We start from the raw sequence: 24,396 nt of genomic DNA on the forward strand, positions 1-24,396 counted from the left end.
AGTGCTTTGGCTCATTCACAGTTGGAGTAATTTCTTTGTATGAACCTTCCATCTTAGCATGTTCTTTATGAACTATTTCATTTTTATATAAACATATGAAAACCTTTCCCTTAAAAATTTATTTTCAACTACACTTTAATATCCTCCACTCCATTTTACCAGCTTTATCTTCTTTACAGCTGTTAGCTGCTCTTGGAAAGATTAAGCACTCCGTTTATGTTATAAATCCATTGAAATACAAAAATTTTCTAACAGGAGTGCCAACAGGCTTCTGATTTGCAGAGATACAATTAAAGAATAAGTCTGAACTGAACAGTTTTGTTGTAGGCTTTGCTCATGAGTAGGTGCTCCAAATGTTAACTGCTTTCACAGATGAAGGCAAAACATTTAAAGTTCAGGTTAATGTTTATGTATACAACAACGTAACCTGATTACAAGGCATGCCCTTAAAAAAAATTAAATTAAGTCCCCTGGGGACTAGAACAGCACAGTGTCAACTCTGTCTCTTATGCATGAGCCTGATTTTCAATAAAGGAAGAACAAAATAGGTTAAGCATGTTAGGCTAGAAGCTCATTAGGTTAGTTTTCTCCCAAGCATTGATTTCAGCAGTAATATTGCAGTATCAAAAGTTCTCATAAATTTAAAACATATTTCAGAGAACAAGGTTTTTGAACTAAAAATATTTCATAGATTGTTGTAAGGTAACAGCTCTGCTTCTAGCTGGCTTTGAATTATTTCTGTTGCAACACAGCTTTTATTAATATTTAAAAACAAACAAAGTTTTCAAATACTTGTTTCCAGTAGGTAACAAAAATATTTTATTCAGGAGGATGCTCACACAGAAGCACACTGGCTGCAAAAAACCCTGTACTTTCTGGATGGTCAGAATTAGTCATCATATAGGTTGATCAATGAAGCTAAATAAAAAGACGTTAATGCCCTTCTCGTACATCCAGATTCCTGGTGTTCCTACAGCCCCTTTCCTTTCAGGTTCACAGGACTGACTGCAAATGCACAGATGACAGCGGTCGCACACAGTTCTTCGCTCCTGGTCACACCAACGCTGTGTCAGGAAAACAAAATGTTCAGCAGTTGAACAGAAAAAGGTTGACTTTATGAACACAGGTTGAAATCTGTGCTGCCGACAGAGCAATCTTAAGAACCGCGCTCCTTGCCCATCTGTCCTCCCTGCCGCTAACAGCCCAACCCCAACACCCGCCCTTCGTTTTGCAAACTTGGAGAAGCTGGATTTGCTTGACCAACAGTCATTTGGCACAGTAACTGTGGATTAGTTTATAATGCTTGTTACAGTGCTTCGGTTATATTTGGTTAAAACACCTACCCAAGCTTTGAGAAAACGTAAAATTTATATTACTGTGGAAAATATCAGGCCCCAAGAAGTGAATCCGTTTTCTTTCTGTTGTGGGAGGCCAGAGGTTTTGACAGGTATCTTTTGCCTTTTTACAAGGAACCAAGAAAATAGGAAAAAAGCAGCAGAGGAATCTTAAATCTTAGGAACAGCCTAAACATTGTATTGGGCATTACTGCTGTTCCAGTAAGTTTGTGACAGGTCAAAATTCTCGGGCAGAACGATTTCGGTGAACGAGCCAGGCACCAGCTAAGCAGCCACACTTACCCCAATTGCTGCAACACTGATGTACTGTGACTGGGCTGCTGGGTCTGCCAGCAACAGGCAAAGGGTGGGGAAAAAACCTGCTTGGCCACAGTTTCCCTCATACACAGGCTGCCCCACGGAAGATGCCCACTTACGTCGCATTTGGAAGTGCACTTGCAGCCTTGAAAGCCAGCCATAGCCTGTGCTGGGCCGGCAGGTGGGGGGAGGCAATTCTGCCCCTCTGCTCCGCTCTGGCGAGACCCCCTGCGGTGCTGCATCTGGCTCTGCGACCCCAACGTGTGAAGGGCACGGACCCGTTGGAGCAAGCCCAGAGGAGGCCACCAAGATCATCAGAGGCTGGAGCCCCTCTGCTATAAGGACAGTCGGGGCTGTTCAGCCTGGAGAAGGCTCCAGAGAGACCTTAGAGCAGCTGCCAGCCCTTTAAGGGGACTTATAAGAATGATGGGGACAGAGTTTTTAGCAGAGCCTGTTGTGCCAGGACGAAGGGTAATGGTTTTAAGCTAAAATAGGGTAGATTTACATCAGATATTAAGTAAGAAATTCTTCACTGTGAGACACTGGCCCAGGCTGCCCAGAGCAGCTGTGGGTGCCCCATCCCTGGCAGGGCTCAAGGCCAGGCTGGACGGGGCTGGGAGCAGCCTGGGCTGGTGGAAGGTCCCTGCCCGTGGCAGGAGCTTGGGACTACGTGATCATTAACATCCCATCCAACCCAAACCAGTCTGTGATTTTAACAACTGTGTTGCACATCCAAAGGGATGTTCTCTCCCATAACAAGAGAAGTAAAAAACTCCACCAAATGCAACCAGCATGTACAAAGAATTTTATTGAATACATTTAGAAAAAAACCCTAGAGCATGGAGACATGAGATTAATTTCTGCATATAAGTTTTATGAATGCGCAGAATCAAACCATGCAAAAAGACATCTCCCCTCTTCAACTGCAGTTCAAGACTCTTATAATGGCAAAATTATTACTGCCTTAAACCCAGCGTTCCAAACACGTAACTCATTGCATTAAAAAGGATCTTGTTCCTGAACAGAGATAAAAGAAATTTAGTAGCAGTTGGGAAGGACCAGTGATTAACAGGTACAGCATTTAACCAATACTCATGCCATGTTTAAAGAATGCAAGCAAAAAATGCATCGTTGAGTAGAATAAGTAGATTTTTTCTTCAAGGCAAAATTCCCAGTAGAACTAATCTCTAAAGTACTGAAATGGTGACTTGATAACATACATGTTCCAGAAGTTCATTGCATGGAAGATTTTTTTTGTTAAGTTACATCGGTGCCCTGTAAGAATCACAGTAGCTAAACAAGCCCAGTGCTTAACAGTACATTAACATTAAAAATAAATTCCAACTCCTCCAAGAAATGTTGCTACAGGTATAATATGCAATGCTAGGTAGGAACACGGGCTTATACATGAGGGAAAAGATTAAGATTTCTGTCACAAACTTGCATAACCATGCAACTTTTCATATGAAAAACAGATTGTGAAGGAAAAGTTCCACACGCAGCTGGACAGTCAGTTCTGAGACACATAATACGCTGTCTGCATGTGTCACATGTAAACCCATACCAAAATAACACTACAGCTTTTAGAGACTCGTTAATTATAAAAATATAGCTAGACTGTATCAAGTTAACCAACTTGGTAAATACAGCACAACTTCTGAAAACACAAAACATGGGTAAATTTAACAGCAAGTGTACCAGTATGTACTTGTTTGCAATTTAGTTTCACTATTATTAGACAGGTGAAAGCCTGTGCAATCAAAAATCACTTCACTTAGTTTTCAAATCTTGCTGTTGAGAAAGTATTGTGACTGGCTTGGTACACTACAGCTGGTTTCACCTTCTGCCCACATTTACTAGTAAAAGTTATGGCCAATATTCCATTGAAGTGTCAGCTACCACCGTCCATGTCAAAATGTCATTTCATAAAATGCCAGGATCAAACCCCGGTGTGCTGAAGCCTGTTCTGAGCAACTGCTGCAAACACTCCGATGCAGTTAAGCGACACAGCTTTTGCAGCTTGATGATGGATACAGACATATGGTTATAAAAAGCTGCTAAGAATTAATGTAGTTAAACAAGAGACTTACAGCAGCCTACACCATCTGAAAGTTTATCCTTTTATTTTGAAAAGCATCACAGGCCACAGAAAAGTAGGCTATTATTTGTAAAAACTATACCTCCTTGCCTGATCAAACCTGGGCTTTTTTTTTTTTGTTTGTTTGCTTACTTCTTTTGAACAGGTGAATTTTAAAAATGGTTTTATAGACACTGATGGGGTAAGTTATACTTCAGGCGTTCCGTAATCTTTAATTTTGTGCTTAAGTAAACAACAGAAAAAAAGTAGGAGGAATGAATAAAAAGCAAAAGCAAAACTGAGGACCACATTTAGAGGAGCTTTTTCTACTTCAGCCAAGTTGACTCAGTTACCAGCAGAATGTAGTTTGAAAGTGTGTAACACTTACAGGGTCCCAAACCCTGCAGCATTAACAGCAGAAGGTGCCATCATCCACATTTCCCTCCGTTTAGTGTTAAGTATACTAAAGGAGAATATGACTTCCTTAAAACTCAAAATTCTGCTTTCCCCAGGAAACTCCATTTCTCTTGTAGTTCTTTAAAACTGATTTTATGTGATGTAAACTCAGTGCATGTGAGGATGCAAATAAATTGAAAATATGTTAAAAACATGGAAAAGCTATTTAGGGTATTTTAAATCCATATGGATAGACATGTTTGAACTGGCTTGTTAAATAAGAACTTAATCCTGGCGTTTAAATGCTGCTCATTTTGCTGTCCAAGATCAGAGTTCTGCATACAAACCCACAGATGGCATGCTAGTAACTACAGCTATCTAGAATTTTTTACCCACTAAAGTAATTCTTCTTGGTATTACACTAATAGAAGCTCCACTGGGTGGTTCAGAACACATCAGGGAACATCTGTTCCATTTTTAGAGGACGATTTGCAGGCATACATTTTTGTAAGCTTGTACCCCATCACTTCACAGCACCTGAAATTTTCAAATTTATTTAGGAAAAAAAAAAAAAAGAAAAAAAAAAAGGTGGCATTATTAGAGACTAACAGAATCTTTCAGGCAGAAATTAAAGCTGGAATTTTTAATAGAGGCCCAATGGAGTAAGCAACCACACTCCTTCCAAGTCAATGAGGAAACAGGATCTTGAAATGATGGTAAAGAAGCACCAAAGAACGTTCTGTAAATACAGCACTGGTATTACTTTCTAGATGTCTGCGGATGGGTTTCTTTGGTAATGTATTTCCAACTACTTTAAGCATGAAGTAGGATTTCAAGTACTGCTAAAGACAGAACTCTCAGCTCAAGTGAAATTACACCTGCTGAAAAACAGTAAGATTCTTAGAAATCCATCTTTTAACTTCAGAATGCCTTTACTAGGTTCTGTGTTTCTTTTGGCATCATTCCAGGTCTACCAAGGTAAGTAGATGAGCATCCACATTTCAACAGTCCAAAGGACTGCTTGTTTACACATAAAAGTTTTGGCACAACAAATAACCGTGTACACTCTGCGTGCCTTGTATGCAAAAACTGTTTTTCTTTCAGCTGCAACTCAAAACTAAGAAACTACTTCAAGCAGAAAGAGAAAGCAACATTACTGCATGTGTTGCTGTTTGGATGAAAGTCTCATCTTTAAAACTATCCTGTTTTCAGCCACCAATCTTCACTGATTGAGAACTGAAAACAAAAGTAAGGTCTTGATTTCTAATTAATTGCTTAACCTCTTCAAAAGACATAGTATTTTTAAAAATATTTTAATTCAAAGGTACAATTAAAATTTGAGATGTTTTAAAGCTTTTTGTTTCTAAGATTTGTCCTGTAGATAAATTTAGTTCTTAGATAACCATCCTCAGAAACAAGAGCTATGCATATTCACATGGAAATAATTTTCCTGAGACACCTACAGTGTGCACTGGCTTCTCCTACTCCACACATCCACCAACTTTAAAAAAAAAAAGAGACACATAATTTTAAATGTTGTAAAATAGGACAGAATATACATTCTAAAGACTGTCAAATATATACAGCACCTTGGTAATTTTACATTAGTCTGCTGTTTGTATATTCTCCACTGCTGAGATTCCAAGTTATTCGGCCATATCACTGTCCATTCACTTTTATGTTTAACAATTCAAATAACCGAAGGTACAGGAATATACAAACCCATAAATCCCTTGTTACCAACCAGCAAGTACTAAAATCCTTAGCAAAATATCATTTATTCCATCCCTCCACAGCCAACAGGTATTGAAACAAACCTTACTTTCAGAAGACAAAAATGCAAGTCTACAAGTGTCCTTTCATATTTATGTTTATGTACCTTTTTATTCTAGATGTAGAACTGCATGCTAATCACTTCATAAACTCAGATATTGGTGTCTGTATTACTGTATACTTCATAATGAACAGTGCTGAATTTAACATGTGCTAGCCAGTAGAAAAAAACACCTACGTTTTAGTCCAGCCTAAACTGAACACTTGAAAAATTAACACAGACCGTTGACTGAGAACACGTCTGTTTGGACAGTCATTGCGTGGTAGGTAAGGTTGTAAGCCAAGGGCAATAGTTCTTCTACCCTAAATTCCCATGGAGACACTGCAACTAGCAGAAATACACTCATGGGAGCAAGAGCAGAAATAGCTATTGCCCTTCAAGATTACACCCCCGTTTACTGTGCGTCAAATTTCTTTGTAGAATGGAGCATATGATCTAGCATTAACAAAAAAAAAAAAAAAAGGAATCTATATAAAAGTTAAATATTTGATTACAGTAGCAAGTCACCACTTCATAATGGGAAAGAACTTGTCTCTTGGAATCGCTATTGATCTGCATTCTCTTTTTTCTGTTGTGTGCTGGATACTGGTAATTCAAGACTTGCCCATAATAGGGGCTCTGCTTTTCTCATAGTAAGCTCAATCTTTGTAGCCGTCATGTTCACGTAACTCCTCTTTACGTCGATTACCTGTAACAAAAGAGAGATTTCCCACTTCAATTTAAGAAACAGACTGCTAGATATTTGGGAATTAAATTAGAGTACCTTATCACTAAATTTCAGTAGACGTTTAGGTAGATGGAGCTTCCTCTGTTACCTAGAAAAGTCACCCCTCTCCCATTCCCAAGCTATGAGCATGTGTAACCTATACATTGGTCTAACACGTACATAAGCATGCAACTATATAGTGTCAAGGGTTTTCTGCAACACCACTATCATGCTGTTGGGATCAAAAAGGACCTCAGGAAGTCACACGCTCATGCTGCTCAAAGTAGCATCAACCTGATCATTTGGGGTATTAGATTCAGATTTAAGTGTTATTACTGAATGACATGCAAGCAAATTTCTTTCAAAAAGCAGAGTAATGAGGAAAACCAAACTATATTGAAAGAGAAGTAGCTGAGGGTTTGTGTTTTGTTTCTTTTAAGAGCAGAAAAATTATTCTTATACTTACTCCCCATAGTTTCACACTGCGATGAAATTCCTTTTCTCCTTCAAATACAATATGGATATTTAACTTCACAGGAAAAACAACAGAAAATTTTGTCAGGCTAATAAAACATTTGACACCTCAAGTATTTTAAAGCAAAATATACCACGCTAAGACTTAGAACCTGCAATGAGCAAAGAGATTAAATTGTCTCTTAGGCATAGGAGTGAAAAACTATTCTAACAGATTCTCATATAGTATCATAGTCAATAGTGGCCATGTACACATCCTGGAAGCTGTATCATATTCTCTAAATGCGTAATTAAGAAATCAGAGAAGCATTGCAACACTTTTTTTAATATTAGAAGCTGTGAAGCTGCATACCATGAAGAACCATATTAAATTACATTAAGCCAAATAAGATTAAGTTATGAATCTATACTTATTTACACATATGGTGATGCAAATCCATCACACTTGGGTTTTAATTTCAAAAGTCAAATTAAAGATATTATTTTACATATTATATTGCAGCTTTTAAAAATGGAATATTAAAGCACAGATGTCCAAACAGAAGGGAAAGAAAAAACTATACATGCTTGAACAAACACAAATGCCAAGAAAAAGCTGTTACTCAAAAGAGATTCTTATGCTAACTCTGCCTTGTAAGGAAAGTAGAAGCCAGATTTTCCTGACTTCAAGGTGCTATAAGAATTAAAAAAAAGAATCTTAAGGTAGATACTCACCATTGTGCTATTTGCTTCTACATAGCTCAGGTCAGGAACAGAATTTTTAGCATATACAGAAATAGTCACTTCTCCTCCAGTCTGGTGCCAATCATGCCTGCATGGAACTACTTTCTTACCCTACATAAGAAAAATGGTACAGAAAAGAAGACTTAAAATTGCCTTCAGGAGAATGAACCAATAAGCATAGCTAATAAAGGCCTGTGTTTCATGTTCACAGGAGATTGCAAGACTCTACTTACGTCTCTTTTTACTAAATATTTCAGCTATTGGTCCCTGACAAAAAACCCAATGCTTCTAACAGAGACTTCAATAAGAAATCGAGACATTATGTTGATTATGTTGGGGGGCGGGGGGAGCCCACCCCAAACCAAAAAAAGCCACCAAAACCCACCCACCCACAAAAAATATGTTACTTGTTGCATTAACTTCCCTTCCAAGACTACAGTTATCCAGCAGGTTGTAGAAAGGACCCGCACAAAGCAAAAGAAAGCCATGACTTCAAGTAACATGACAAGTAATATTGTATTACTACAAAAAATGATTTAGTGTTACAGTCTGTTCTCTGATGCAGGAAAAAAAAAAAAACAACAGTGGAAAAGTCCCAAAATAACAACACAAACGTAAAGTCAAAAAATGCCTGCTAGCTAGAAGCTCAATATCTTGGCATACACACATTTAATATACACACAGTTTCTTAACATTTGGGTAAATTCATTACAACAGGAGAGTATTCTTGTAGGCTAGTAACTTCAGTGTAGTTTTTTTGGTTTTCTTTTAAAATCTCTCCTTTCTGTATTTGAAAATACTTCTTCAACACAAACATAAATCTTCAAAGCAAGCAGAAATTCTATGGCTTGAAGGAGTAAAGGACTTGAAGTAATTGTTTTAGAATGAGGTAACAGAACTACACTTTCTATAATATGACTTTTCTCTTCTGTTTAATATTATTGATGATTGCAGTATCAAACTAATTTTCCCTCAGCAATAGACAATATATTCCTAACAAGGATTTCGTGTTCAGCTGCATACAACATGTGACCAGCTAATGTTTTTGAAGTAAGCGTTCAGTTCCATTACTACTTTCTAGACCATTCCCTAAGAATCTTTTTAAAGCTTGAATGGAAGTATTTTTCACGTTGCAATTCTGCAGTTTGTTCCCAACACTGCAATTCAAAACCTACAAACTAAACAGATTCCCTCTCTGTGTTTGTTAGCCAACTTGAAACACTCAAGTTAAATTCAGGACATAAAAATATTCAATGTGTAAACAGAATCCAAATTGGACAGAAAGAGAACCTTCCAACCCTGCCTGCCACCCCTGGAACCTCACTGACCTAACCTGCCCTGCCTTCCCAACTCAACTACTCTGAATGAAACTGGAAGTACACTTATTTTACTACAGAACACATATGGCTGCTCTTTTCATGGTCTTTGGGAGAGGAAAGACTTCTAATAACCTTGAAGTAATATATATGGAATACTATAGACTTAACTAACAAAGCTCAAGAGATTGCTATGTTTTTCCTGAATTTGCAAAAACCACTTTACTATAACTATATGTATCACTAAAAGGAAAGGTTGTACTCTTATCACAGGTATACTTCTGCCACAGGCTACTTCAAACTCCATCTCTCTGTTGTCATGCTGTGCACAATATTCTCCAGATTATTTCAGAGGCAGTGATCTGTAACAGCGCAACTACAGTAGTAACTCTGTCAAGCTAATAACTACATTTCAGTATTCAAAATTCAGAATGGCCAGCCACAGAATGCACCATTAATGCTACTTACCGCATCTTTTTTAGTCCATATGTGTGTTCCTGTTGTGCAGCCTTCCTGAGCTAAAAATGTATTGAAGTCAGATGTTTTCCTTTTACAACAGCTCCAATACTTCATCCTTGAAAGTTTGCAAAGTAATTAAATAATATTAGGACACTATTTACTGTGAATACTTACAATCTTTATGCAATATTACTGTTAATTTAGTATACCCTCTTCAAGCATTGCCATTTTTGATTGAAGAAGAAATACACAATGAAAACAAGGCAACATCTACAAAGAAAGCAGGAACACATAATGACTATTTCATTAAAAAAAATAAAATAAAGTTAACTGAATACTAACCCTTCATGGAATATAGGTACACCAGAATGGTATATACATACTTCTTCTGTGCTGTGTGGTCCTTCGTATGTCTAGTAAAACAAAGCATTTGAAGTACATTACTGTTACAAGATGTGGACCAAAGAAAAAACCAAAACAAAACCCATAACAAACACTGAACAAAGTACTACAAAGCTTATGAGTAAATAATCTACATTTAATGGCTTGCCCTAGCTTTCCAAAGCAACTGTTCAACTTTCATTCACAGAACTTTCCCTGGCACTCCTGCGAACAAGGTACTTTGTATTAGTTCAGTGGTATACATCAAGGGTGACATCATCTATGCTCATAAAGGTCACTTTAAATCCTCAGAGGTATCTATCTTTAAGAATACTCTGAGAAAACAACTACTTAACAGGTAAATAAAATTTAATTAGTATTCACAGAACACATGGATTCTCAAAAGGAAGTAAATTTAAAATATGCAACTCTGCCACTGAAAGTCAGATCAGTTCTTCCTAACACAAACAAAAGACTCTTGTTAAGTTCTCCTCCCACCAGAGTTTCAGTAAAAAATGCAAAATCTGTCAGATGTCCAGTGAAATACCTATTTAAATTCCACTGTCCCATTCTGTACAACACAAGGGCGTCAGTGCAAAAAAATTTTGGTTTAAATGACTGTAATATAAAGACTAATTTTGGTTCTAGAAGTTTTACAGCATTTTCTTCGTGGATTCTTCTGGCAGGAAGCATTAATTGATAAGATCTGCAGGTGCTTCCAACCTAGACACAGATTATCAAGAGCAACTGAAGTATTACCAATAAAGTACCTCTCACCAATATTATATTTAACATTTTAAGTTGAAACACAGCAGTATCGTAGGTATGGCAAGCTTACTAATTAGAAGTTCAGGACAGGCTTAAAAAAAGTAATGTTAGACCTACTGCATGCACAGTACAATACAGCCCACATCAGTCCGCACTACAAAAACGTGTTATCAAATCTGCATTCGTTAAGTCTGATGGATTCTCTGCCTTCCCCAAATCAATCTGTAGCACATGAAAAAACAGCCAAGAAAGGAAAACAAAACTGTGCACTTAAGTTTAGCAGCTGGCTTTAAGAGTGGAACTGTACCACTTACTTTTGAACAGCCTGCATTTTTACATGCCGTCCCAATCTTGATTTCATCACTGTCTTCCTCTGTAAGCAGAATCATATTATAGAAAACAGCAACTGAATTGTATGATGTACTAAATATTTTGCTTTTATTAAGAATTAAAACAAGCTAAGGAGAAGATTAGAAAAAAAACAACCAACCCTTCTTAAGCTGCCTGTTTTCTGCCTGACACTGAAGTGACAGGAAGGTACAAAGAAACAGAAATTATGCAAACATTCCAGAAGCTGTATTACCTATGCATCAAATTCTGGGTTCTATACCTTTACATTGTTTTAAAAGTGGGGCAAAAAAAGACTGATGAAGAGGATAATTGCAATCCTAGGGGAAGAGAACAATCACTCATCTTGTTTGGTTTTGTAAAACGAAGAATGTAAAAGGCTCCAATTGCCTTCTATAAATACACACGAGAAGAATATGGATGCCAAGCAGAAAGAAGAGATAAGTGGAAGTTTTGGGACAAGAGTATAAAATAGCCACAAAAGTAGGCTGAAATGAGAAAGTGTTTCCTAAGGAGCAGTGTAGTTCTGGTACCAAATGCCAAATAAATTTGGGAAGAAAAAGAGGAAAAACAGATGAGGGAAAACAAACCAGTCTTCAGAGGATTTTCACCACTTTATGAAAGGATTTATAAGACATCATGTTGGCCACAATACAGGAGTAGAGATCACTTCTTGGGAACTCTTTCAGTCATACCTATTCAGAAACTGATGTTCCCACCATGTCCACTCTAACCAGGAAATCTCATGAAACAGGCAGTTCAAATAATTTTAATGGCAACATACTGGTCCTAATACCCAAGTCTCTACATTATTCACATTTAAATTTTGATTATCATTCCCTAGACTGGAAGGGATTGCCCAGTTGTTAAGAACAAGAACATAATTACATGAAGCAACCACTTCAGAAGCAAAACAAAAAAAAAGCATTTAATTTCTTTATGTGACAATCAGCATCATACACGTACTTAATCTCCCTATAACCTTACCTTTTTTCTCTTCATTTTCTGATGACAGTTTCAGTTTATCTAGTGCTTGCTTCAAGGAAGCTGACACTTTCAGCTGCAAATTTGTCATTGGCTCATCTGGGCTAAAAAAATGTCCATGCATTCATGTCAGCTTCATGAAAAATCATTTACAAAAGACAAAGCAGTATTTTAATCTTGCTATAAGGGTCTTCTTTTCCAACCTCCCTTACATCAACAAATAAACTAGATTTGTAAATGCCAATTCTTACCGATTATGAAAAAACAGACTAGAAATTTAGAACAGCTTTCAACAGGAAATCCTAAGTACTCTACAACAATAAAAATAAATCAGAGAGATTAAGGAATCTACAGGTGAGCACCCTAAAACTTTTTATGACTGTTTAAAACAGTACCAGTGGCATTCTAAGCTATGAGGCCATAGACTACAATTTTTTTTCCTATGAAGCGAAACGCTGAGAGATCCAGTGCTATCCCATCCTAACCAGATTTCTTTTATCTCGTTTTGAAGCTTAAGACAACATCGTAACTGCTACCAAACACAAGCTCTTTTAAAGTTAATTTGAGAATTTTTGCACTGTATGAAGTATATAACATCAAATAACCAAATGAGCTTTAACTTGGCCAACTGACTATAGATTTGGCAAAACTTAGTTTCACATACTGTACCTTGGCCTTTTAATTGTTTCCAATGGTTTTGGTGCCTGAATTATGTGTTCTTGAAATTTGGGTTTCAGTTCAGCTAGCTCCTTTCGTTCAGAGGTAGTTTTGACTTCTGGTTTAACAGGCTCAGGAGGTTTCTCACTGTTATGGAGCCCCTTTGTACAGCCCTATTGTGGAAAGCATATGTTTATATACATTCAGTCTAGTCTGTATGCACAATTAAAAATCAGAAAGAACTGCAACAAGCTTTCTTAATTTATTTCTTCAGCCCAATCCTCTCATTTAGCCAGCTTCAAACATTGGCTGCCCCCTACAACTGAAGGGGAAATTACCTTCATTTGGATATATGTGAAAGAAAAATGCATACTTTCCATAATCAAGCAAAGTAACAAAAAATATTGATGTTCCTTCATTGTTAAAAAGTGTCTAAATAGGTTTTGATAGAATGAATTACAACCATTCAAGCCTGAAAATGAGACTCAAATTCAACATTGGAACAATAAAAATAATGCATGCAAGATTTAAGAGTTTTAATGAAAGTACGCAAATTTTAAAAATCTAAGCACATGTACCATTCAATATTTATCACTGTCACTTGACAAGTCTAAAAATCATAAATAATTGTAAGTACATACCACAATGCTTAAGAAGTCTGAAAAATCTGTTGTTCTTCTCTTACAACATGACCAACCCTATGAACATTTTGGAATAAAAACAAAACAAGCATGACTAACTTACTTGGCAACAGCTTACAAAAAGCAAAAGACTAATTATACTCCTTTACAAGATGCAGCACATCATGGCTAGAGATTATTTTCTTCCTTTCTTTGGACAATGTTATCATTATCTGTGTTTTTAAAAGCCAGAGAAATCTGTTACAGCTGCCATTTCTAGTTCACCCATGCTGCCTTAATCAGAAAGTTCAATAAACCCGGGACAGTGTTTCCATAGCAAGTTAGATGCCAACTCTGTACAAAACAAAATGCTACTTTATCTGATGAAGTAACATGTTAAACATAACCAACAAATCCTATACATGAGACTAGGCTCACCTATGGCAGAAGGTACAGGCCCCCTTGCTAAAATGAGGATTTATTTTTCCTTTCCTTGAGCAAATCTTTCACCTGCTTATTTCCCACCAAAAATCTGGCTATCTGCATTGCATAGCCATCTATCCAACTACATGAACCAAGAGCACTTTTTATTATATAAACCAGAGATCTTATTTTAGAGAAAATTATCTTGCCGCTGTGATTAATGTATCTTGCAATTTGAAGAATATTATTAAAGGCAACAGTTTAACTAACAAATGCACTGCTGCCTGGAGTGCTTAAGCAGTGCAACACAAAGGGTTTTAGGTAGGTGGCTCTAAAATATCCTCAACTATTTCCACAGCCAAGGAGACAAACGCCTCACCCTGCCCACTTAAGATTATCTAGAATCCATAGGAAGAAAACTGTTCATATAAATTTATGATAAATTTCTATTTGGGGGAAAGTAGTACTTGTTTTAATGTAAGAGAAAGAGGGTAAACACAAGCTTTTGAGGTAACTGTATCATTTCTGTCTTTATAATTAGGTAGAAGTTTTATGTACTGTGTCCTGGTTTCAGCTGGGATAGAGTTAATTTTCTTAGTAGTTAGTGCAGTGCTGTGTTTTGGCTGTGATATGTGAACAATGCTGGTAGCACACTGATGTTTTTAGTTGTAGCTGGGTGATGTTTATACTAAATCAAGGACTTTTCAGTTCCTTGGGCCCTGCCAGCCAGAGGGCTGGGGGGGCATGGAACACTGGGAGGGGACACAGCCAGGACAGCTGACCTGAACTAGCCAAAGGGATATTCCATACCATGTGACATCATGCTGAGTATATAAACTGGGGGAAGAAGAAGGAAGGGGGGGACATTTGGCATTACAGCATTTGTCTTCCCGAGTAACCGTTACGTGTGACGGAGCCCGGCTGCCCTGGGGATGGCCGAACCCCTGCCTGCCCAGGGAAGTGGGGAACGAATTCCTTGCTTTGCTTTGCTTGTGTGCGCGGCTTTTGCTTTACCCTTTTTCCCCAACTTTCCATTTTGCTATTATGAATTATCGTTAGTATTGCTGTTATTATTGTTGTTCTTACCTCTTTATTCTGTTTAAATTATTAAATTGTTCTTATCTCAACCCTTGACTTTTACATTCCTTTTCCAATTCTCCTCTCCATCCCTGAGTGAGGGGGAGTGAGCAACTGGCTGCATGGTGCCTGGTTGCCGGCCGGGGTTAAACCACGGCATACTGTTAAGAGTACAACTGTAATTCTGTACCAAACAAACTGCCAATAGTTTAAGTAACTGTTTCGTATCTGATCTAACAGCACCCATCCCAATTTGCCAGAGGCACATGATGGCCGATTCCACAATCACATACTGCAGTATGAGGAACAGCTCACAGAAAACATGATACCCAGCACATACACACAAGCTTCCATGAGCTCAAAAGACACCACATTATAGGCTAGGGATGGGATGCACTGCCAGAAGAAGCAGTTCCTAAATACCCAGAAAAAATGCTTGCCCCAGAGCTTAGTTCAACAGCAGTTTAATGTCCTAAGAAAGGTCACTTAGATTACATCTGTATTAATACATTAACAGTGCCAGGCTCCACTCCTAAACACCAGATTTCTGACCATACAATTGTTAGAATGATTTCCAGCACTGTTTAGGCAGTTGTGTCTCAGTTATTCCCTCTAGGCACTTTGAGTGCATCCAGTAGATCTTCATGTTGGAAAACAGTCTAACATAACGAATATGGGCTATGCAGTTGGCCTAAGCACTGGAGACCAGTCACAGGTATATTTAATTCACTACTGAAGATGCAGGCCAATAATCCTGGACAGCTCCATCGGAGGCATGAGTGACCGGTCCCATCTTAACCAATGCTCCCATCTGGCCGATTAACAGAACACAATTATTTTTTTTTACAGTACGTAAATGTCACATACACACTAGTGCTCTAGCCACATAAGACCACAAGTAGCTGGTCTGAATTCCAAGAAGGTTAATTAACTGAAAGAGTATGACACCCTCAATGCTTCCAAAGACCTATTCAGAGGACCTAATTAAACTGTTGAGACACCTGAAGTCAAGCAATATGAAATGTGTCATACAGACTTATATCACTTTTAGACCATGTGAGTACAGTTTTAAATTTCTTCTTCAGGTTTGAGTAAGTGTGTTTTTCAAATTTCATGGAGTTGCTCAAACATGATAGGCTGAACATCAGTTTCTACAACACTGAAAGATTGGAATCAAAAAGGAAAACAATGTTTTACTTTTTTTTTTTTTTAACATTTTTTTTACATATTTGTTTTACATATAAGGAAAAAAGGTAAGACTTAAAAGTATAGTTGCATACTTACTTTTAGAGCATCATGAAAGACTGGCACACCTGGATGGTAAGTGCATGAATCTAGAAGAAAATCACTATAATTAATATTCCGGCATACCAAGAATCTTTTATTCATCTGATCACAAATTCACCAAAAATTTCACACTTGCAATTCATGTATGCGATGTGCTGTCCCACTTCCCCAAGTACATATAATTATTAAAGAAAATACAGAACAAACTTTCTGACTGCATATATTAAAGCTAAATAATTTTTTCTCTTCTGTGTTATACAACACAAACTTCCACTTCCATACAGAGCAAGTAAACCTTCTATGGACCATTTCTTGCCTTCATCAATAATCAGTCCTTACCAGTAATTCAGCAGAAGTAAAAAGATGGCCCTACGGCCACCCGACAGACATAAAATACTGGTTTACAGCATCACATACATCTATTTGCATATGATCAAAGCTTTCTATCTAGAAGCACTCTGTTAAAAAAGTCTCTTAATACACATCTTGAGTTCATTAATTTATCCATGATAATTAGCTTGTTCTTTTTCCCATGTTTGTAGCATCCTAGCTCACTTCAGGACTTGAACCCAAAGGCTAGTCTTCCATATACACAATTTAAACATGTGAATACTATTAATTATTAATAGTTCCTGTACAAACACTACACTGAAACACAACTTCAGTTAACAGAACTGTTTATATTCATAGATGTTTATGAACATTAGTTTTATGTAGCAACTGTTACTTTTTTACTGATTTTTTTTTCTCAAAAGTAATGTAATTGCTCTGATTATGTAACTTCTCTTTGACATATACTGCATAGATAGTATTTTAATGACCTGACCCTAAAAGCTATCTTTTAGCCTTTAAAGCAAGTTTTTTGGTGGTGTTAGAGACAGCCAAAATTAAAAGTGACAGGAGCAGTAACCATTTTTATAAGCCCACATAAAAAGAAGAGTGAAAAATATTACAATGCACATAGCAGGAAGCAAAAGAGAGAAGTGATAAATAACTTTATTAATAGACTACAGATATTAAATAGGAAAAAAAAGAACCCAAACTTTGTTGTTTCTGTTTTTTATAAACACATAGATTTGTAACAGATCTTGCTTATCATCATTTTCTCTAATTTTATATTCAGTCTAAGGCACTAATACAATCTGACATATCAGTTCCCACTGTAACTCTAAAGGTACACATTTTGGGACATTAGTTCTTCAGCAGGACTTACAAACTTATCCATGAATTTCTACCAATTCCTTCAGCTTCACGATGAAAACCTAACACTGGTAAACCTCACAAGAAAAATTAAAAAGTGTGGTTATTTTGTATAGAGACCAGAACTTCACTGCTAAATCAAGTAAAAATAAAAATAGAGGTTATTCTTCTCTAGAAGTATGAAACTATGTCATCCTGGGAGTAAAACTAAGCCCTGTTTGCAGCAAAGATTACTTCTGATTCAGAAGACTTAAATGACAATTTCTAATCCCTCACAAGCATGTTTGTTTAAATGAGAGAGGTACTGATAAGCAGTGCAACATGTTGAGAGACCAAAATCATTTTACAATCAATTAACTCAGGGGGGACTATCCTCCAGCTCTCAAGTCAGACAACAGACAAGCATCTATTTATCCATCTGGCCAAGTCCAATCCTTTTTCCTTGCTCTCTGAAGCCCTCACTGCAAGAGGTACATCATGCAGTAAGCGACAGCCTACTTTGCTGCTAACTCACGAGGGCCATACGTGTTCCACAACAGACGATGCTGAGACAAGGAATTCTGCAACACCTAGAACAGAGGCAGCGGGACTTACCTACTAAGCAGTCTGACCATTCTGCATACAAGACGACAGTAGAAAACCCAAGTTGTTTTCACTCATACTGAGCCCAACAACTCTTATCTGAATATAGTTTACATCCATAAAAGTATCCTATCTCAGATTAAGTGGGGAGAAAATGGGAATTTAGGATACACTGATAGTCACCCGAGCAGTTAAAAGCATGCTCTGTTTCTGATTTACACAAGTTCTGATTCCAGACTCTGGTTGCTATTCTACATTTTTCACTGGGGGGAAAAAAAAATAATGAAAAATCTAAGTTACTCTCTACTGGTGTTAAAACCTTTCCATAACCAGGAAAAATGTAAGGTTTTTCAAAGCATGCCATTTCCACAGAATGACAGAATGGTCAGGGTTGGAAGGGACCTCTGGAGATCACCTAGTCCAACTCCCTGCTAAAGCAGGGTCACTCTGAGCAGGCTGCACAGGATCACATCCAGGCAGGTTTTTCATGTCTCCAGAGAAGGAGACTCTATAACGTCTCTGGGCAGCCTGTGCCAGGGCTCTGTCACCCTCAAGGTAAGGAAGTTCTTCCTCATACTCAGAAGGAACTTCCTGTGTTTCAGTTTTTCCTCTCACCTTCAGATCATTTTTTGAGATGCCAGTACCACAAATTTTCCAGTTTGTTCTTTGGTTTTGGGTTTTTTTAAAATGCTGATTTCATACCCAGACCAATCCCAGACCCACAATGCACACACTGCTGTCTGCTGTTACCTTACTGCTACATACTTCCTTATTCATTTACAGCCCCAAAGCAATGGGAGGTCATTAAACCTCGTGAACTTCATTCAGCACCTTGAGGAAACTGATGCCTTCAAGTGGTTGCTGAAGCTAGGAAGCTAATTCCAGTGAATTTCTCACAGTGTTGGAAAAAAACATAGAAAACTGGACAAACATGGTATGACAAAAGGAAAGAAAGGCTCAGCCTGAGAAACAGCCATGGGGAAGACAAGAGCATCAGAGGTGCACTTCATAGGAACAGAGTTTGAACTGTGGGGACCAGACAAGGTTAAAGAAAACTGACTCCCGGCAGACTCAAAAAATCAAAGCTATCACTTATTGCAACTACATCTCTCACTCATGACATCTCAGAAATACATAAAGTAAGTTTTCATCAGCTCTGTGACCACGTTTATCCTGTGGGTGCAACATCACTAAGTTTGGTCTAAAGGAAAAAGGGTATAAACAAACACAAAAGAGTATGTGCTTCTGGTCTGGCAATGGACCAAATTAAACCACATTGAAGGGCCAAATTTAGCTCACACCAAAAAAACCCCCACTGCAGTACGGTGAAGAAATAGAGACAAACACATACAACATATACAATTTCAGTCTGGTTTTGCACACCATTTCTTTCAACTGTCATTAAGCAGCACTGCTTTCAAACCTATGCCAAAGTTTACATGTATTACCTCATACTGCTGCTTTAATGACAAAATTTAATCTGGCCTTAAAATAGATTAGAAATGTTTATATGGTCATTCAGAGGTTAAAATAAAGATAATTAAGAAGCTACCACCACTTCTGAATTAAGTTCTACCTTCTATGCCAAATGCTGTACAAGTGTTTAAGACTATGGATTAACTAGTAGTTAACATATCTAAAATGCATGTGAAATTTGTACCTTGTCAGGCATGCCACATAAATTCATAACTGTGCAGTCAGTCACAACTGTGTAGACATACCTTTAATGACTTCCCTCAGGCTGTTTTTTCTGCCTCTCTTTAAGAGGCATACAGTCCTTCATGTCAGCCAGTTGCCACTTGCTCATTTTTTGGAAACAATGAGAGTTTCTACAGAAAATACATGCATATGTTATTTCAGCCATCAGATTTTTAAGATAATATTAATGGCCTCTTACCTCAATCACCACTACGGGATTATCTATACTGCAGGCTGAATGTAGACAAAAAATACTGAAAGATCCAAAACTACTTTGGGGCGAGCAGGCCTCATTTTCTACCTATTATCATTTAAGAAAACTTCCTAATAAAATATTTATTCTAAGCTTAACCGTTATATTATGTCAATGCAAAACTTACTAAAAGGATAAGTATTTCAGTGTTTAAACCTGTACTAGCTTTAATCCCCACAATATTTTAGAGACAAATCCAAACACAGCTCTGAAACACAAATATTTGAACTTGGCTGCTATATACAGCTAAATGTGGATTTAGATGCCTAAGTAGTAATCATCCCATTGAGACCGTGGTGGAGTTTAGGGACGCCACAAGTTAAAATCGCTCTGCTTCCACAGAAAATGTCAAACTTGGTTTTCTGAACTGGTCTGTGAATAACCGCGTTTACCTTTAGAACTGCTTAGTCTAGGACATGGTAAATACAGTAAGTGTTCCAGCCACTCGGTGAAAGAAACTTCACCTCAGGAAGCTGTCTTCCCCGATCCAAGCACCACACAGCACGGGGCCATGCCAAGCAGATCAAGCCGTCTACAGCTTGATCACAAACACAGTAGCAGATGGTAAAGAACTGTTATTTTAATAATGAGCACAGGTCATGAAGGCCCAGTGAGTAGTTTTACTATAAAACTCCCTGTCTGCTTTGTCTGTTGGGGCAAAGGGGACGGTGTGGAAGAGGTCACTAAACGGAAGCATTCCACAACTGTGCCTACTTTTGCTGTTACTACCATTAGCAAGTCTTAATCAAAATGCTTGCCCCTCCCTTTGCAAATACTTAGATCAGAAAAATACTTTATGCCATGGTTCTTACCCACATACTTGAACATGTTAGCCTACTTTTAATCTTGCGGGTCACTAAAAATTAAGCTAATGTAAAGAGGCCGTTATAGAAATGCAGCCAACAGTTACTGTACAAACCAGTTGAGAGCAAGCCTGCTGAAAACTCAGACCACCCTTCTGCCTCTGTAGAATTACAAACCCTAAAATGACAGCGCTTTAAAGATGCTTCACCAGCTACTGGGTTGCCAGCACACGCAGGGGAAGCACTACAAGAGCTCATAGCGCTCGGCAAAGCAGACACGAGATACATTTAAGTACCTGCTCCAAGTCCACGCACTACCATTACAAAAATAACAAAGCTGGTAACTGCTACGTATGCAACACCACACAAGCCCTCAAGAGAAACGTCTGTCGCTCATGGCCTCCAGTTTCTACCTTTGGAACTTAGGGCAGTACCGTACAGGTTCTTACCGGCCCGTTTCCCCTCATACTGCTGTGACAGTTTTATCATTACGACAGAGACCTCGGGGCCAGGCCCACGGCCCGCGCCGCGCTTCCGCATCGACAGCGCAACTTTCGCTGTCCAGCTGCCGCGGAGCCCGCAGCGGAGCAACCAGCAGCATCGCTTGACCCCAGCGGGCCAGCCCCGGCCCCTAAAGCCACAGAAAGCACCGCACGAGAGCACGAGTCCGCCCGGGGACAAGCGAGCCTGGAGCAGCACCCTGCAGTGCCAGGCGAAGGCGGGGGGGACACGGACACACACAGGCCGCCCCCCGCAGGCCAGGGTGACAGCTCCGCACCGCGGCTCCGGCAGCCGGGGGGGACACCGAGCGCGGCGGGCACGCCAGGCGCCTGCCATCGCCCCTCGGACCTCCCCTGCAGACCCCTCGGCACCCCTCCGAGAGGCCCTCCCTCGCGTCCCCCACACCGAAAGCTGGGAGGCACCCCGCGCCCCTCTTCCCTCTCCGCCGCCTTTCCCCGCAGCTCTCACCCTCCGTGTTGGTTTCGGGGTCGAAGCGCTGGCCGCAGCCCCGGTTGTAGCAGAGCAGCGACATGGCGGCGGAGCGGCCGGCGGCGCTTCCTGCCCCACCGCTCGGAGCGCGGACCCGGCGGAGCAGGAGGCGGCAGCCGGGCAGCGCCGGGAGGCGGGGCAGCTCCCTTCAGCGGAAGGAACCGGCCAGACCCTTCCGGAATCTTCACGAAGCTTCGGGGGAAGGGGAGAGCGGGCAGGCGCGGCTGCGCAGGCGGCGCTGCCCGGACAAGAGGAGGAGGTGGGGGAAGCGGCGGCGGTGCCGGTGCCGGCTGCAGGGTGGCGCGGGGCGCATGCGCGGGGCGGCGCGGCGGGTGCCGGCGGGTGCCGGCGGGTGGCGGGGCGCAGGGGCTGCGGCACGGGCAGCGGGAGCACTGGCGTCCCGCGGCGCTCGGCCGTCTCGCCGCCCACGGTGGGGCTGGCGCCGGGCTGAAGTGGCCCTGGGAAGCTCTTGAGCTGCAGAGGAGGAGGATGAGGATGGTTGTTACCGCCTCTGGCCGTGCTCCCCGTTCCCGGGGCCCTCTTACGGTGCCATGCGGTGGTTGGGCCCCTGAGGCGCTGAGGGAGGCTGGCCGCCGCCTGCCTGCCTGCCTGCCTGTGGAGGAAAGGATACTTCATTTCAGAAAAAAATTCATAGCTATCAGAAATGCCGGTGAAAACGATTTTTTTTTTTTAATGTTCTGTCAGTTCCCTGAAAGTTCCCTGGAATGCTCCTGTCAGCTGACCAATACATGCGTCCTCTCTAGTGTGCCAACTTCTTTGATGTATTATATGTATGTACTAATTATAGCTATCTACGTTTCCGCAGGCAGATACAAACTGATACTTTCTAATTAAGCATCTACTGCACGTCTTTAAAAACAGAAATGCCTAGGTGTTCTTAAAGCATACAACAAATCCTGAGGCGCATGTGCATGGAATGAACAGATTAAGTGATCCCTACAAGTGTTTTAAAGGGAGTTTAAAGATTCAAAAAAGATCCTCAGGAGACTGCTTCCAAAGTAGTCCTAAGCTTTGCAAGTTTATGCGAGGTGCGCTCCGCTTGCTTCATTATATGTATGTCTTACATAAAAGATCCAGGCGTTTGCTTGAGCCATCACTTGCTTCTGATCTGAAGCTCCCACTGAGGACTGTGGTAAAAACACGAGGATAAGCTGCTTAGTTTCAAGCAGAAAAAGCATTCTGTTGCTATTTGCCAGGAGCATTTTAATGTATAAGTACATGTGGTGATTTTGAAAAGAAAGGGGTGAAGTAAGGATATAATTATGTTTTATGCTTCTCTTTTTCTACAGAAAGCATTTAAGTTGTTCCTGATTGTTGTATATCTTGTTTTATAAAAGAAGATTGACAGAAACATTGGTTAAAGTAGGTGCATTTGCATTGTTATCATAGGCCCAAGAATTGTTCTTAGGGCATGAAATTCACCTTATTCACTGTCAGTGAAATTACCATGTAAGAATAAAAGTCTGATTCATAAAGTAAGCTTTGTGCTATTCCTGTGACTGTTGCATTTCATCCTTAGTCAGCAAGCATACTTCCATTTCAGAAGGAGCTAGCGTGTTTTGGCTTTACAATGCAAAAAAGTTAAGTGACTGCAGAGGCAGCATCAATTTTGGTCCTGAGAATATTTGTATAGAAGTTCAAAACATGTTATTTTACTGGCATGCTATTTACTGAATTGAACAGTAGCGTTCCTATGACCTTAGTAATGGAGGTTGGTTCAGACACTCACAAGTAGTAAAACTTGTGGGGAGAAAAATTAAAATTAAAATCCATATAGTTCCCAAAAAGTATCATGTGGTGCTATTCCCCACCTAATTATGGAGACATGCCTTTAGATCTTGGAGAAGCAAATCCATAAAGAATGCATTTGTTTCATAGTTCAAAATTCTATAGTCTATCCTATTAAAGAAACTAATTTGAAAACTCTGTTGTTAAAATTAACAGACATATAATTGGTTCTCCAAAGGTTACTGAGCTGCATTTGTCTTCTTTCTACATTATATTAAATGGAATGACTTTTTTTTTTTTTTTTTTTTTTGTTTTTTTTGTTTTACAGAAGCAAATAGTGGTTTGTAATTGAGTCTTTTGAAATCGCATATATGCTGCCTGCATGAAACACTACAGATTCACAGTACACAATAGTCATCTCGCAGAGGTCTGCGTAGCCTCAAAAAAGCAGTTCCTATGCTTGATAGGAAGGCCTAAGATTTTCAACCCAGTTTTGAAAATGTAGTGATTAACTTGTTCAAATAACATTTAGAGATTCATCTTGTGTGCATATTTGACTTCCAAGTCTAGTATGTCTATAAATAGACATTTATTCCTGTATAATTTATGTAGAAACCTCTCTTTTTTAACTGAGTTTCAGAAGGATAAGGGTTAACTGTAATGGCTGGTCACTGGATTTTGGGTCCCTAGACCTTAAAACATTAAGAGTAGTTACATAATTTTTGATGAGTTTTGTCTTTTTAGTTGCAAAGTCTTCTAGAGTGTTGGACAAACTTTTTATGTAATCTTTAACAACTGGATCTTGTATTTTGTGTTCTGAGATATCAGAGAAATAGTGAAAGATTTATGTTCATATAACTTCTTTATTTTTGTTTCATTTACACATGCTCTATTATTCTCGCTTAAGAAATTCTACACTTAAGTGTTCTACACTGAGCA

At 39.2% G+C, this 24,396-nt stretch overlaps 1 protein-coding gene across 1 annotated transcript; it reads right to left on the minus strand.

Annotated features, from left to right (window-relative positions):
• Positions 1 to 2,434: 2,434 nt before the first annotated feature.
• CHORDC1 (cysteine and histidine rich domain containing 1) lies at positions 2,435 to 21,984 on the minus strand. The gene is made up of 11 exons (XM_040583462.1): positions 21,688 to 21,984; positions 16,180 to 16,229; positions 13,417 to 13,473; positions 12,788 to 12,948; positions 12,122 to 12,222; positions 11,101 to 11,159; positions 9,980 to 10,050; positions 9,647 to 9,752; positions 7,854 to 7,973; positions 7,132 to 7,194; positions 2,435 to 6,647 (listed from the first exon to the last, which is right to left on the minus strand). Exons 1-11 carry the CDS (start codon positions 21,749 to 21,751, stop codon positions 6,504 to 6,506), a joined length of 996 nt encoding a protein of 331 aa, XP_040439396.1. The 5' UTR covers positions 21,752 to 21,984; the 3' UTR covers positions 2,435 to 6,503.
• Between the last annotated feature and the right edge of the window lie 2,412 nt (positions 21,985 to 24,396).

Source organism: Falco naumanni, chromosome 2, assembly GCF_017639655.2.
Source record: "Falco naumanni isolate bFalNau1 chromosome 2, bFalNau1.pat, whole genome shotgun sequence".
Taxonomy (NCBI): domain Eukaryota; kingdom Metazoa; phylum Chordata; class Aves; order Falconiformes; family Falconidae; genus Falco; species Falco naumanni.

What these genes read in the sequence shown, in the direction of transcription:
- CHORDC1 (XM_040583462.1), bottom strand. Translation starts at nt 21,751, where the DNA reads ATGTCGCTGCTCTGCTACAACCGGGGCTGCGGCCAGCGCTTCGACCCC. An exon ending in CCCCGAAACCAACACGGAGG is followed by an intron (nt 16,230 to 21,687) that starts GTGAGAGCTGCG and finishes ATTTTCTTCTAG; the next exon opens with ATTCATGCACTTACCATCCA. An exon ending in TCTTTCATGATGCTCTAAAA is followed by an intron (nt 13,474 to 16,179) that starts GTAAGTATGCAA and finishes AAATGTTCATAG; the next exon opens with GGTTGGTCATGTTGTAAGAG.